Source organism: Hippopotamus amphibius, chromosome 7, assembly GCF_030028045.1.
Source record: "Hippopotamus amphibius kiboko isolate mHipAmp2 chromosome 7, mHipAmp2.hap2, whole genome shotgun sequence".
Classification (NCBI taxonomy): Eukaryota; Metazoa; Chordata; class Mammalia; order Artiodactyla; family Hippopotamidae; genus Hippopotamus; species Hippopotamus amphibius.
In genome coordinates, this window is record NC_080192.1 from 26,324,038 (window position 1) to 26,338,740 (window position 14,703).

The following is a 14,703-nucleotide window of genomic DNA, read 5'->3' on the forward strand; positions in this document are numbered from 1 at the left end:
TGGGTTCAGCATTTGTAGGTACTCAGTAAATATTTGTTGAATGTTGGTGACAGACATCAGCTGCCTGCCGTAGAAAACCTAGGCAATAATCAGCATAATTAGCTACCCTATACTTTGAAGAGAACTTGGAACAGCTCCATCTCACTGTTATTCCAAATGTTTCCCATTGAACTTTTCCCCAGCTACACATTCTTTTGTACCTTGGCCCTCCAGTCTGCCTACCAAATAAACTTCCATTGTTTCTGTAATTACTTTTAAAATATAAAGTACTTGATCTCATAGTTTTTCATTTCCCAACTTAACCTTCACCTTTTGATTTCTCCCCATCAGCAACCCATTAAAGCTGTCCTTTTACCGATTTTTGCTGTAGCCTCTGAAATCCATTCCCTTACCATTAAATTTTGCACAAATCTCCACATTTTTTTAAACACCCCCCTAATGGATACTTTGTCCTGATGGTATATTGCTTGGCAATCTTTTTAAGTGGAAATTATCCCTCCTTTCTCTCTCCTGAAACCTAGGGACCAAGAAGAGAAATCAGTGTTTGTGAACCCCACTCTTGCTTCAGACCATTGTTCGACTAACTTTGGTTAAAATAACTTTTCTTTTGATAGTCCTTGCATCCGTCTTACCCCTATCTTTTTCTCTGCCAATCACTAACCTACAGGATATTCCCCAGCAGTCACTGAGGACCTTGACTTCCATTTTGTTTTTTTTTTCTGTTTTCTATCCTTTGCCATCATTCTTATTGACTATAACATTCATATTGTTGATGCATCCAACACCTTAGCCTTTCGTTTACTTTATCTTCATTCTGGCATTCTTCGTCTTTATTCTAAGCCCCTTCACTTAGCCATATTTTGGATCTTGTCATCTCTTAGAGCCAGTCGTTTCGAAGACGTACATTTTTGCCTCTTTTCCACTGCATTCTCACTGAAGATAATGAAACTGTTAATACTTGTACTTTTTTTTTTTTTTTTTTTGAATATATATATATTTTTTTATTATTATTTTATTTTATTTTTTTGGGGGGTACACCAGGTTCAATCAACTGTTTTTATACACATATCCCCATATTCCCTCCCTTCCTTGACGCCCCCCCCTCGATTCCCCTCCACCCTCCCTGCCCCAGTCCTCTAAGGCATCTTCCATCCTCGAGTTGGACTCCCTTTGTTATACAACAACTTCCCACTGACTATTTTACAGTTGGTAGTATATATATGTCTGTACTACTCTCCCGCTTCTTCTCAGTTTCCCCTTCACCCCCCGCCCCCTCCCATACCTCGAGTTCTCCAGTCCATTCCCTGTATCTGCTTCCCTGTTCTTGTCACTGAGTTCATCAGTACCATTTTTAGATTCCGTATATGTGAGTTAGCATACAATATTTGTCTTTCTCTTTCTGACTTACTTCACTCTGTATGACAGATTGTAGTTCTATCCACCTCATTACATATAGCTCCATCTCATCCCTTTTTATAGCTGAGTAATATTCCATTGTATATATATGCCACATCTTCTGTATCCATTCATTTGTTGATGGGCATTTAGGTTGCTTCCATGTCCTGGCTATTGTAAAGAGTGCTGCAATAAACATTATGGTACAAGTTTCTTTTGGGATTATGGTTTTCTTTGGGTATATGCCCAGGAGTGGGATTACTGGATCATATGGTAGTTCTATTTGTAATACTTGTACTTTAAAAAAAAAAATTCTTCCAGTCTCTTAGCTTGCTTCCCTTGCCACCATTCAGCTTGGAAACTGTGTCCACTGTTCTACTGTGCTCTCACTTGTACCTGAGCAAAGACTCCTGGATATGAATTCTTTCAACTTCCCACTATCTGAGAACTTCCATATCTTCATGCATCGTCTCCTCCCTTTCTGTTTTAATTGATTCTTTTCTCCCTTTACTTCCAAAGTAAACAGTGCTTTTAATCCCACCCCCTTTGTTTCCTCCAGAGTCTTGCTTTAGCAGTTGTCCTCTTCTTTACCTCTACGTTTAATTTTTCTGCCTCAGACTCTTATTTTGCCTTTAAGGTCCAGTTCAAATTGTATTTCTCTTATGTAGCCTTTACTGGTCCTCTAATGAAAATTAATTGCACTTTCTTCTGTACTTTGTACTTTTAAGACTTATTTTGTGAGACCCCTTGACTATTCAAAATCTTATCAAAAGAGGGACTATACTTTATTCCGAAATCTTCAGCACTGGGTTTCAAACTAATAGCTACCTGTTTTGAATGCTTTTGTTATTGAAATTTAGGACCACTGAATTTATTCCTAAACCCTGATCATCCCTGTTAAGGTTACTTTTTATTTGTTAAATTTAATTATCTCTTAGAATCCTAACTGTAATGATCTAACATGGACTGATTTTCTCCTTAAAAAAATCAAAAATCTCCTGTCAGTTGTGAATTTTAACCCAACACTGCTTCAGCAAAGTGAACTAAAGAAAATTTTGTACATTATCTCTTATAGTCTACCAAAATGGTGTTCTTTCTCCTTTCATGTTTAATGATAGTCAGATACGCTTTACCGTTGGTTTCTTTGGCTTCAGTTTTTATATGTAGGGCATTTTTGGTTCTCTTCATATCTGTATAATTTATGTAGAAAGCATTCAGGCTGCTAATGCTTTCATAATTCAGTCTTGTTTCTTACTGGTTTACCAAATGTATCCAGAATCTCGACTAGAGCTAAAATATTCTTGGGGCCTAACCTTTCTAACTCTGGACCTGAGCCAGGACCCATAATGTTTTCTCCTCTGTTTTCACCTCCATGATTTTGTACAAAGAAACCTTTATTAACTTGGTAACCTAAAAGCTCCAAGTTAATAACAGCCGTAAACATTTAAGGGAGAAATGCACAGAAAGTTAGAGTAATAGTGTAGCTGGAATTACAGAGTAAGTATGACTGGTACTGTCAAAGCATAGGAACAGCAAGACTGGCCCTCTTCCTTTAGATCCATTGTTTCTGGTGTTTATATGTAAATATCTCAGGAGCAGTGTATTTTATGGTTTCTTCCATATCATATTGTCCAACACCTTGTGCATTTAAATGTCTGATCCAAGATTTGAATTGGTTCATTCAGTCCATCAACAAATACTTATTGAATTCTTATTAGTGTTTAAAGCACAGCCCTAGGCCCTTGAGAATATTGTCTTCCCAAGAAGCATTTCTAAATGGGTTGAAAAGGCATGCTAATAACGCTAAACTATTAATAGTACGTGCCAAACAAATAAGATTTGAGGTAAATGTTTGAAGGATTTTTAAAAGAGAAGGTTGAGGGCTTATCCTGTCAAAGCTAATTAGTGTAAAGTCTTTCATGAGGTTAGTCCCTCAGTCACCAGGAATACACTGTATTTTAAGGTTTTGTTTGAGAATGAATCATTCCTTTTGAAGAGGACACAAACTGTGTAAGTGTTGATTCATCTCAGGGGTGAAAACTCATATTTTATAGAATACAGTATGGTATCTGTACTAAATAGTTTTCTTTTAAATTCTGAATTTAAAATCAGTATAATTGCAGCATAATGAAGTGGGAGACAGGGATACTTACTTTAGTGTGAGAAGACCAGGCTCCCATCTTGATTTGGGTACTTGGTAGCTGTGTGATTTGGGCCTAACTTTGCTAAGCCTCAGTCTCTTTCTCTGTATTATCTGGAGTTATAAAGATGATTCTGCTTACTTCCATAGAACTATTATGAGAAATTACTACAACTGGCCAACCTTAATGAAATGCCTGTTATAGATAGACATCATAGTAGGCATTAAGGACACATTTAGGAGCTCCATAACCTAGTAGTGAAGTAGCAGTATATCTGAAAGCATTCTGTAAATTGTGAAATACTGTATGGCTGTAAGATGGCTTCTCCTAAACTGGACGACTTTCTCCTGCCTTACTGACTCATTAGGCACTCTTCCACCAAAGCCATTTGTTCAGGCTGTTCCCTGTGTTTGTCACAACCCTACCCATCAGAGTTTTATCTCCATGTAGTATTCTCTCATCCTTCTAGATAGACTTGATTTCTCATCTTTTCTATGCTCTTAGTTTGTACATTTTTCCATAGCAGAAGCAGAATATTTTTATATTTTAATTATATATGGACACAACTTAGTTGCCTGAAATCAAAATCTTTGTCTTTGAATCTACCACTTTACATAGCACAATGCCTTGTGTCAAAATGGGTACTCAATAAAACGATTATCTACTTCAGTGAAATATATGAACTACAGATTTTTAATAATGTCTTTTATTGGGTTGTGATTTCTAGGTTAAAACTTCAACAACAAACTGTGAATATTGAAAATGTGGAGAAAGAAAAAAATGAAAATTCTGACCTGAAACAGGTATTATTTTAGCAGACATTTTGCTCTTATTTTTTTAAGTGCTTCTTTAAATCTGTGTTTTGAATCTTTATTGGAATTTTATATTTATGTATTCTGAAAATCACTCTGATAATGAATTGATGAGGTTGATATGTAAAGATAAAGTGTTTAAACCTCTTTAAGCTCTAGTTTAGTAAGCTTCTTTTGCTAATTGCTATTTTTCTTAAGATATTTATATGCCATGGCCCATGATGAATTTTTTAAAAATTACAGTTTAAAGGACAATATTTTGATATTCTGAATTTTAAATATGGATTAGAGAGATCATCCATGTTTTAAATTACTTGTGTGATTGACTAGTAACTTTGCATTTCTTATTCCATGAGCTATTTTTTTATTATATCCCTGTGAAATCTAAGAGTTGTATTTATGGAAGGAAATTCATATTTTAATTAAAGTTGTTTGGGTTCAGGAAAGATTTATATGGGCAAAACAAATTATGAGAAGTGAAAATTCCATTTTTAGGATTTATGCTTGCATGCTATCTGGCATTGCTTTGCATATATAGTTATGGTTTCTTAGTCTCAAGTCGGAGGGCATAATGTTTGATAGTTTAAGAGAACTTATCTAGTTTCATTGGCATTGGACTTTCTGTCATCCTATAGATATGGAGAAATATTAAGCTCTTTGAAAGTTGCTTATTCAGCCAGCTGTAATATAGATTTAATATTTACAACTCCAGTTAAAAATACTGAATAGTTCTTTGTGGAGAAATTCGTTCTAAAATAGAAATCTGAGACATACCTTTTTACTTTATTCTTCTGACAATTGCTCTTTGGACCTATACAGTTTTGTATGTGGCTTTGCTACCATGAGAAAGTAATGGAATTATTTCCCATTTATTGCATAAAGAATCTGGTTTCTTTTGACTCAAGTCTTATAATGGATTCTTTTGATCTGAAGTTACTTGACTCTCTGCCTCCAACTTCTCTCAGAGAATGGCTTAGAGAGGTAGAAGGAAGTGGAAGAAAAATGAGGACTTGTTTATTAATTGGTAAAATGGCTTTTGCAAGAAGTAGGTGTGAATATGTCCCAAATGAATTATTAGGATAGAACTTAAGAGCAGTGTGAATCTCCTAGCCTGTTAATCTGTAACTAGATAGTTAGTTACTTTTCATGGTAAAAAGTACTCCCAGATAAAGGTAAACTGGGATGAAAAAGAAGTCTGAGTGACATTTTCACAGTTTGATAAATGGTTTTAGAGGCCATTCCGTGAATCCCTACCATTCATTAGGTTTATCAGAGTCTTTCTGCTCTTTAACACTGGATGTATAGAATGCTTAAATACTGCTCACAAACAACGTGAGAGTGATCCTTCCTGTGTTTATGATTCCTGACAATTCAGGAAGCAGAACTCCTGGAAGGGTTACTAATCACAAGGTTGTGAGAGTGGGAGAATGGATTTTCTTAGCAGCTTTCCCAGCTCACCTTTTAAAATCTGTTCTTTCCTAGGAGGCTCAGAGACTCTAATATTTGGATTCTCTTTGCTCACCTCCCTGCTCTCCTCCTAATGACCCATCTCCCCATTTCTAATACCTCTTCTTGCCTGCTTCTTCAGGGAAGAAGAGAGAGGACTCAGTGGCAGATTGAGGAATAGGGTTCTTGATGGTCTCTGGTTATATTATGAAATCCTAATGCTGCTGTTTTTTATTATTTCATTTCAGGGTGTCCTCAAGGGCACATCAGTCGGGTGGGGCATTTGTGAGGGAAGATGCTTAGTGTCCTCTATGTCTCTCATATTCTATTGCATTTGTTTAGTGGCCTTATGTTTCTCTTCTTTCTTCTCTTTTAAGCAAATCAGTAGTTTGCAGATACAAGTGACTTCACTTGCACAGTCAGAGAATGAGTTGCTGAATTCAAACCAAATGCTGAAGGAAATGGTGGAGAGCTTAAAACAGGAATGCCGAAATTTAAGAAGCCAAGCTGGAAAAGCCCAACTAGAAGTTGAAAAGTAGAGTTTGCTCTTTCTTTTATGTACAAACTGTTTTTTCTTCTATATTATATATAGTTCTTTTAATGATGATTCCATTGTTGAGTATATTTTGGAAACTAGTTACAAATACCCAATTGACAGTGTAGAGTGGTCTTAGGTAATGTATTTTCTCTTTCTAGAGATGAGCTTTATGGACTCTTGGATTGCTTTTTAAAAAAAGGAAAAAAAGACATCTAGGGAAGAAGACCTTTTAAAATTCTGCCTGACCACAGTATTATGAAAACCTTCAAAGAAACACTTCTTTATTCATTGAGTAAATCAGTATTTCTTACTTCAGATATCTAAATTCTTCTGAATACCAGAAAACAGAAACAAAATTTTTGATGTGTACAACTTACTTCTTAGAATTATAATCTTTTGGATTTTCCCTTTGAAAAGCTCATTTATTTGCATTTTTTGATTTTGGAATCTCTTAGTAGTAGACAGTCTAGTAAACTGGTAGGGAGATGATTTTGGTGATCAAGATCTTATATTGCCTGGAAAATTTTGTTTATATATGGTAGAAAACTACTGTGTTGTATTTGCTTTATTTTAACATGTCATTATTATAAGTTTTTGAATCTATGAAACATTATTCTTTTCACTTTTTTTCTTATGTGGCTACCTAGCCACATAAAATTTTTTTCCTTATATTATTATTTTAGGCTTGTCCATGGCCTCATATATGTGGCTGAATTTCAAGAAAAGGAAGTAAGCAAGATAATTATCCATAATGTGTTATGACATTCCATGGGGTCCAAATTATTTTGCCTATATTTTGCAAAAAATAGGAATTTATATCTTGGGATCCTCAAGTGATTTGAAATGTGCTTAAAAATTCCAGTGACAGTATTGCTAGCAAATTTAACTAACTTATCATTGGTTTCTGAATGTTATTCATAGGATTATATAGCAGAAAATAGCTGGACTCGAGGTCAATAGAATGTGATTTTTGATCCTAGCTAAGACACTTAAAATCTGTATGACGTTAGTCATACATTCTGACTCCTCAGGGTTTGTATATCTCATTTGTACTGCCTATAGTGATGATATTAAAAATCACAAAGTATACAGAAGAGCTTTAAAGATGTAAGTTGTTATGATGTTACTATAAAATATTTATATGAATTTTACCCTAGCCAGAAAACATACCACATTAAGACTTGATACCAAGGTGGATTTTTAACCATCTTTATTAGGCCCAGTTTTTAATAGCATGGTGGTATCATGGTTCAAAGCTGATTATCAATTGTTTGTCCTGCCCCTATTAACTAGGTGTAAGTCTTTAAGCAAGTTAGTTAATGGCTCTAAGCCTCAGTTTCCTCAACTATAAAATGGAGATGATAGAAGTACCTAACTCAAGGGGTTATTGTGAAGAATAAATGACATAGTACACATACTGTTCTAAGCACAGTGGCTGGCTCATAGGAAACACTCAGTAATGGTGGTGTTAGCAAATATGTGGCCATGCAAGAATGCCTGTGTTGGATCATGAAGGCTGTGGTGAAGCAGGTAGTGAGTTTGATTATACTTGGGGTAATATCTATTTAATTCTTAGAGTTAACATCCCACGTTTTGCATACATTCTTCTAACAGGGCATTGGAAGAGAAACACATACAGTGGTTGGAGGAAAAGCATAAGCTTCATGAACGTATCACTGACAGAGAAGAAAAGTATAATCAAGCTAAAGAGAAATTGCAGCGAGCTGCAATTGCCCAAAAAAAGGCAAGTGGTTCTTATTAAAGTGACTTCTGTAGAGTAAAAACATAACTATTTTAGGAGAATAAAGTGTATAATTAAAACTGAGGCTTTAGTGGTATGTTCAATTTGATATTTACACGTGACATTTTGCTGTCACCTTGCAAAGATAAATTGGGAAAATGCAAACTGCTCAACAGGTTTATTCCTAAATGTTATGTATAAGTCAGTTTTTCAGACCCACATGCATTTTTCCACAGAGACAGTGGTTTTCAACTGACAAAGTTTCTAGACCAGCCCATATAAGTCTCATTTACCTCATTCTGCACTTAAATTACAGGGTGATTAGGCCTGTTTCAACTGTGTTCAACTAATACTTGTAACACTGTTTTTGTGGTTACAATACTTTTTTGTTTCCAACTCAGGAATATAGGAGCAAGTATCTCCTTGCCCCAGCAGAGGGAACTAGGACTCCCCTGGCTTCTGAAACAGCCATGATAGTTCCCACAGCCATGATCTTTTTAAAGTTTCATATTTGCAGGCATATTTTCTCTAGAACCTAAAAACTTTGTTTTCTTGGAACTGGTCCAGGACATCATGGAAATAATGTAACCAGATGATTCATCTGAGTCAGTGGTTTACAACTTTTTTTCCTACTCAACAAACTCAAGGAATGAAGCATAGCCCCATCAGTAACCATGGCTCTCTGTGGCAGCGATTCAGCAGTTTTCAGCAAGATTGGCGCACGTGTATTGAGGGAAGGGAAAGGCAGTATTAAAAAAAAAATCCCACAAATGATTTGATATGTCTTCATTTGATAAGTTCCTTCAGTTATAACATTGGTTGTGGGGAAGTGAGAAGGTCTGAAATGAGAGGAAGGTACCTCTAGACATAGGCACATCAGTGTCTTAATGTCTGTACGCATTATTGGTCAGGTTAGCTGTTCATATTTGCATAAGAGAGGAAAACTGTATATCATTTACATATTCTGAATTCGGAAATCAAAGACACCTAGTTACCTGTTTATGTCATTAGATATAACTGCCAAATTCATCCTGATAGTTGGAGTAACATGAGAAGCCTAAAAGTCATTATTTCCCCACTTTCTTGGTTTATGAATGTTGCTTTTCTCTTTCCATTATGCTAAAAGTAGTATGACACTGAGATTAGAAAACAGCACTTAACTATATAGGAATGCCAGTGTTTTATACTCAAATATAAATACTTCTGTTGTTTCGTTTTTTTTTTTTCCCTATGTATGTCACATCTCTTTCTTTCTGTCTGTCTGTCCATATAAGTACTGAGCAGTGTATAGGTATTGATGGGATTTTAGTGAAATTATTTCATGGCTTGGGATGATCTCAGAAATCCTACTTATGCTTCCTTGACCGTTTGAAGCCTAAAAGCATCTGAAACCAGATTAGCTAGAAATCATTAGAAATTGTAAGAGCTGATTTTATCTTTCACAGAAGAACTTTTATGTTGAGGTTTTAGAGATAAGTGTCTTAGAGATCAGATTCTAATTATTGCAGTTAGGTTGGGTTGACTTCTTTTGGAGCAAAAGTGACATCCAGTGGCGAGAGAGATTATCAACTAATCATAGGTATACCACAAAGAGGGCAGGAGGTGATAGTTTAAGAAACATGCAAAATAACCTTTCATCAGTATTGACCTAGGATGAATGTTTTTCCTACAAAAATAACTGCTAAATTATGGGTGTGAATATCGTAAATACCTGTTTACTTTTGAAAATGTGATCTGTGGATTATGATTTTAAGTTGTAGAAGTTGTTAAACTCAATTCAGTAAATAATTATGAACCAGAGCTGTCCCATCATGTGGAACATTGCCCTATAGGCTTAAAACTTTGCCTCAATTAAAGTGGAAAAACAGACAATACATGTGACATAGAAGGACTGTAAAAAGTACATAAGTATATATAATCTTAGGGCTGGGGGAATCTTAGCATTCAGATAGCTTTTACAGATTAGGAAGCTGAAGTGGTAGGGAGCCAGGACCACTTGACTAGTTAGGGACACCATGACTAAAATCTACACCTTTCTGTTCTTAACCCTGTGCTTTTTCTGCACTGTTACTCTTTTAATTTCCCCCTTTCTTTGATTCCAGATACTTTTCTGCTTTTCTTTTCATTGTGGCCATATCCACATGAGCCTTATTTCCTGTGGCAGAATGATCACTATAAAATTAATTTTTTTAATTCAAACCCTTTCCTATTCAGATTAAATATAATGCTTCTATATGAAAATGTTGACTATAAGATTACATAAATATTATTCATAAAATTGCAACAGACTTTTTAAGTTTTTTAGATGACAAAAATCATAACTTTCTTATGTAGTAAGACTTAAAACAAGTCACAAAATATTAACTCTAGGGCAAAAATCATAGTCCTTTAGAGTTACTTTCCTGTGAGAGGTTCTTACAACTGGGGAGTAGCAGCTTTATTTTTTTTCCCTCAGGCTAGGTAAGATGGCTTCATTTACAGCTCCAACCTCCTAAGCACAGAGATTATGTCATTTCTGGTAAGTGTTTTTAGGTAGAGTCTTTGTGTAATGAAATTTTGCTGTGTTGATCTGTTTGGAAAAGTTTGACCAGGTATCTTGACTTGGAATGCCCTTCTGTAATTGATGACTTCTCTGTATATTTTTCCCCACACATTGTTGAAGTGTGAGTATGAAGAGAGATCTCTTGGTATGGGGACAATGAGTTGTGCTTTTCCTTTTTGAGGCACTTGAAATGGTAACTTGTTATTTTTATTCTAAGTATAGTTCTCTGAAATAATTCTTGACTAGATGTTATGAATGGTTTTGAAAAGTAAATGAACCATAGTCTCGAAGTTGTAAAATATCTATTAAATATGTTGTGTGGCCTGGCATTATGTTATACACCTAGGGGAAAATAGAAGCCATGATTAATTCCTGCCTTTGATGACCATATAATCTAGTTGGAGAAATAAAGTAACATGCAGTACCTAAAGAATCTGTTAGTTACTGCCATGTGATCCGTGTGGACACTAACGTTTGAGAACTTCTGTGCTAGAGAGAAGGAGGCCTGAAGACAGGGAGATAGGAAGCTGTTACAATAATCTTAAGATGAGGTAATAAGTCTGGAATTTGGGCTTGCAATGTATAATGAAGGTGAAGGATGACTCCTAGAAGTATTCCGAAGGAAAAAAATTACAGAATATAGTGCTAAATAAGAAGAAAGAGAAAAATATGAAGTATTTTAGCTATGAGAGGATATAGAGAAGTTGTCATAATGGAATGAAGACTATGTGTCAGTTGAGTAGAAAGAGAAGATATATTTGACTAAACATGTGTCAGATATGAATTTATGGCAGTGCATCCATGTAGACATGTCCTAGACTCTGGTTTTTTCTGGCCGCACCTCGAGGCATGTGGAAACTCCTGGATCTGGGATCGAACCTGTGCCCCCTGCAGTGGAAGCGTGGAGTCCTAACCACTAGAGAAGTCCTGTCTTAGACTCTTAAGTGAAGATATTGTGTAGATAACCATAAATAATGGAATGTAAAGCATGGAGATCAGTAATTCAGATTAGACACTTGAGATTTTAAGAATGGTTGAAGAATAAAAGAATTAAGAACTAAGTTAACTTGGAAAGAGGAGCTGGATATAGTAGTGGAATCGTCATAGAGGTAGAAGCTATAGTATGGTGTCATAGAAGCCACAGGAGAAAAGAAAGTTATCAAAGATAAATGGTCATGATTATTGAAAAGAGTTCATTGAATTTGGCTAGAAGGTGGTAAAAGGAAAATTTCAGCTTTGATTTTTGCATCAGTATTCTTTTGATTTTTCTTTAACTTCTTTGTGTTGTAATGTTTTTAACACTAAGGCATCCATTTGATTAACCTGTGATTGTATTGGACTGCTAAAATCAAAATTAAAATCATTTCTTACAGCCACTTTCCCCTCTGGACTTTCATTTCTTTCAATTGGTAGAACATCATTCCTCCAGTTACTTAGGCTTCAAACCTTTGATTCATCCCGAGGGCTTCCTTTCCTCAAATCTAGTCAGTCACTGTATTAGTTTCCTAGGGCTGCTGTAACAAATTACTACAAATAATGTGGCTTAAAACAACAGAAATTTATAATCTCACAGTTCTGAAAGTTAGAAGTTCAAAACCAAGGTGCTAATGGGGCCATGCTCCCTCCAAAGGCTCTGGGGAAGGGTCTGTTCCATGCCTCTCTCCCAGCTTCTGGTGGTTGCTAGCAATCCTCTGTGTTCTTTGGTTTGCAGACACATCGCTTCAGTCTGTGCCTCTGTCTTCACATGGTGTTCTCCTGTGTGTCTGTCTCTGTGTCTAGATTTCTCCCTTTTTATAAGGACACAAGTAAATATTGGATTTAAAGCCCACCTTAATCCAGTTTAACTTCATCTTAACTTTACCCTTTTTTCAGATAAGGTCACTCTGGAGTGTTTTCCAACACGAAGAACCAATTATCTAATTCTCTGGACACCAACTGGGTGTCTAACAATTCAATTAAATTCTGACACTACTTCAGATTCCACAAATTAAAGGGTTCAGTCTCATAAGACTGCCCCCATGTCAGATGCCAGGTCCTCAGCCATCTGCTCTGCTGATCAGTGACTATAAATTTCGGTTCATAGAACTCAGGAAAATATTTTACTTATATTCACTGGTTTATTAGAAAGGGTACAACTCAGGAACAGCCAAATAGAAGAGATGTATAGGGCAAGGTATGGAGGGGGAGGGGTGCCCTCTCTGGGTGTGCCACCCTCCTAGCAAATCAGTGTATTCACTGTCCTGGAAGCTTTCCAGGTATCCTTGTTGAAGAGTTTTTATAAATATCAATCTCCAGTACCTCCACTCCCAGAAGTGGAGAGTGAGAGGTAGGAATAGGGCTGAAAGTTCTTACCTTCTTACCACTTGGTCTTTCTAGTGATTAGCTCTAATTTGAGATTATCTAGGGGTCCCACCCTAAGTTAACTCATTAGTATCAACTCAGCATGTAAGTGGTATTTTTTAAAGCAATGGGATTAAATGAGGTCACCTAGAAAGTGAAGGAAGACAGAAAAGAACAGGTTTGAGGATCGAGTTTTGAGGAATTCCAAACTTCAGAAGTTGAGAAGTTAAGGAAGAGACTGAGGAGGAGTGGCCAGTATGATAGGAAAAGAACCAAGAAAGTAACTGGGTGCCAAATGAAGAAAAATGCTTCAGGAAGGATTAGCTGTGTCAAATGACATTATAGTGTTGACAAAAAAATTAACCAGTGGATCTAAGAAAGAATTGGAAAATTTTATTCAAGACAAATTTGAGGATTAGAACACAAGAAGAGCATCTCAGAAAACTCTGAGCATGGTTCTGCCCGTTAGAAGTCAAGACACAGTTTATACAAGTTTTTTGAGACAGAGGGCTATACATTAAATAGCCTATTATTGACAGTTTTCACAATCCAGATTTAAGTGCCTTTGTGGTGGGTCATGTTATCCTTCACAACGGCAGCCCTCAACCCCCAGGGACCGCTGCTTTACAAGATCAAGAAGGAATGTTTTATTTATTTATTTATTTACTTACTTACTTATCTACTTATCTGTTTATTTATTGGCTGGCTGCTTTGGGTCTTTGTTGTGGCACTCGGGCTTCTCTCTAGTTGTGGAGCCCAGGCTCCAGAGCATGGAGGCTCATTAGTTATGGCATGTGGGCTTCTCTAGTTGAGGCTCTTGGGCTCAGTAGTTGCAGCATGCAGGCTTCCCTTAGCATGTGGGAATCTTAGTTCCCCTACCAGGGACCAGGGATCCAACCAGCATCCCCTGCATTGCAAGATGGATTGTCAACCACTGGACCACCAGGGAGGTCTGGCAATGTTATCTTTTAAGGCATTGTCTTGTTGATGCTAGGAGAATGTTGCTATTTATGGTTGAGCAGGTATTCCTGCTGACAGGGGAGGTTTGGTCAGTGCACAATGTGGATACACAGTGCACATTGCAGGGAGAGGGGAGGCCAAAGGGGAGAGAAGAATTTTTAAGTTTTTCTTGCCATAAATATGAATTTTATTTCACAATGGTAAGATGATAAAATAGATGAAGACTAAGAATTCATTTGACTGTGTGGTAATCGTTGGCTTTGTTAAGAGTTGTTTCTGTGGAGTAGTAGGTATGCAGGTATGATTGAAATGGAAAGGAGTTTGTTGTGAAGAACAGAGAACTGGGGTAATAGCTAGGGTTGTGGGAACAAAGGCTTCTTTTAAGAAAGGGGAAATTATAGGATGATTCAGTAGCAAAGGGAAAATTGATGATGCAGGAGAAAGAGGGGGCAAATGAAGGGATGATATCTTTTAGTAGGCAGAAGGGCACTAGATTCAATTCAGAGAGGGAAGAGGTAGGAACACAATGTATCTATTTTAACTGGAAATAAGATAAAATATATGATTGTAAATTCCTGATAAACTGATAAATGTAGTGGAAATGTGTGGAAATTCTCTACTGATTGCTGCTATTTTCTCAGTGCAAAAAAGAAGCTGGGTCACCAGGTCGGACTGTGAAGAGTGGAGGTCTAACAGATTTGAGAAGAGACAGGAAGTTGTGACAATGTTTGAGAGTTTGGAAGAGTGACTGGATTAGGGAAATTAGTAGGACTTCCAGGTACCAGTAG

The 14,703-nt window shown here is 36.4% G+C and overlaps 1 protein-coding gene across 7 annotated transcripts in view; it reads left to right on the forward strand.

The window, feature by feature from the left end:
- CEP83 (centrosomal protein 83) overlaps positions 1 to 14,703 on the forward strand; it is a 107,919-nt gene that overhangs the window by 80,707 nt on the left and 12,509 nt on the right. For 4 of the 7 annotated variants that reach the window (XM_057741501.1, XM_057741499.1, XM_057741500.1 and 1 more), the window contains 3 exons: positions 4,264 to 4,339; positions 6,172 to 6,329; positions 7,947 to 8,076. In XM_057741501.1, coding sequence (XP_057597484.1) covers positions 4,264 to 4,339; positions 6,172 to 6,329; positions 7,947 to 8,076 — 364 coding nt within the window. Of the gene's footprint in view, positions 1 to 4,263; positions 4,340 to 6,171; positions 6,330 to 7,946; positions 8,084 to 10,528; positions 10,592 to 14,703 lie in introns of all 7 variants that reach the window. The other 3 variants (XR_009054662.1, XR_009054661.1, XM_057741502.1) reach the window with 3 other exon arrangements.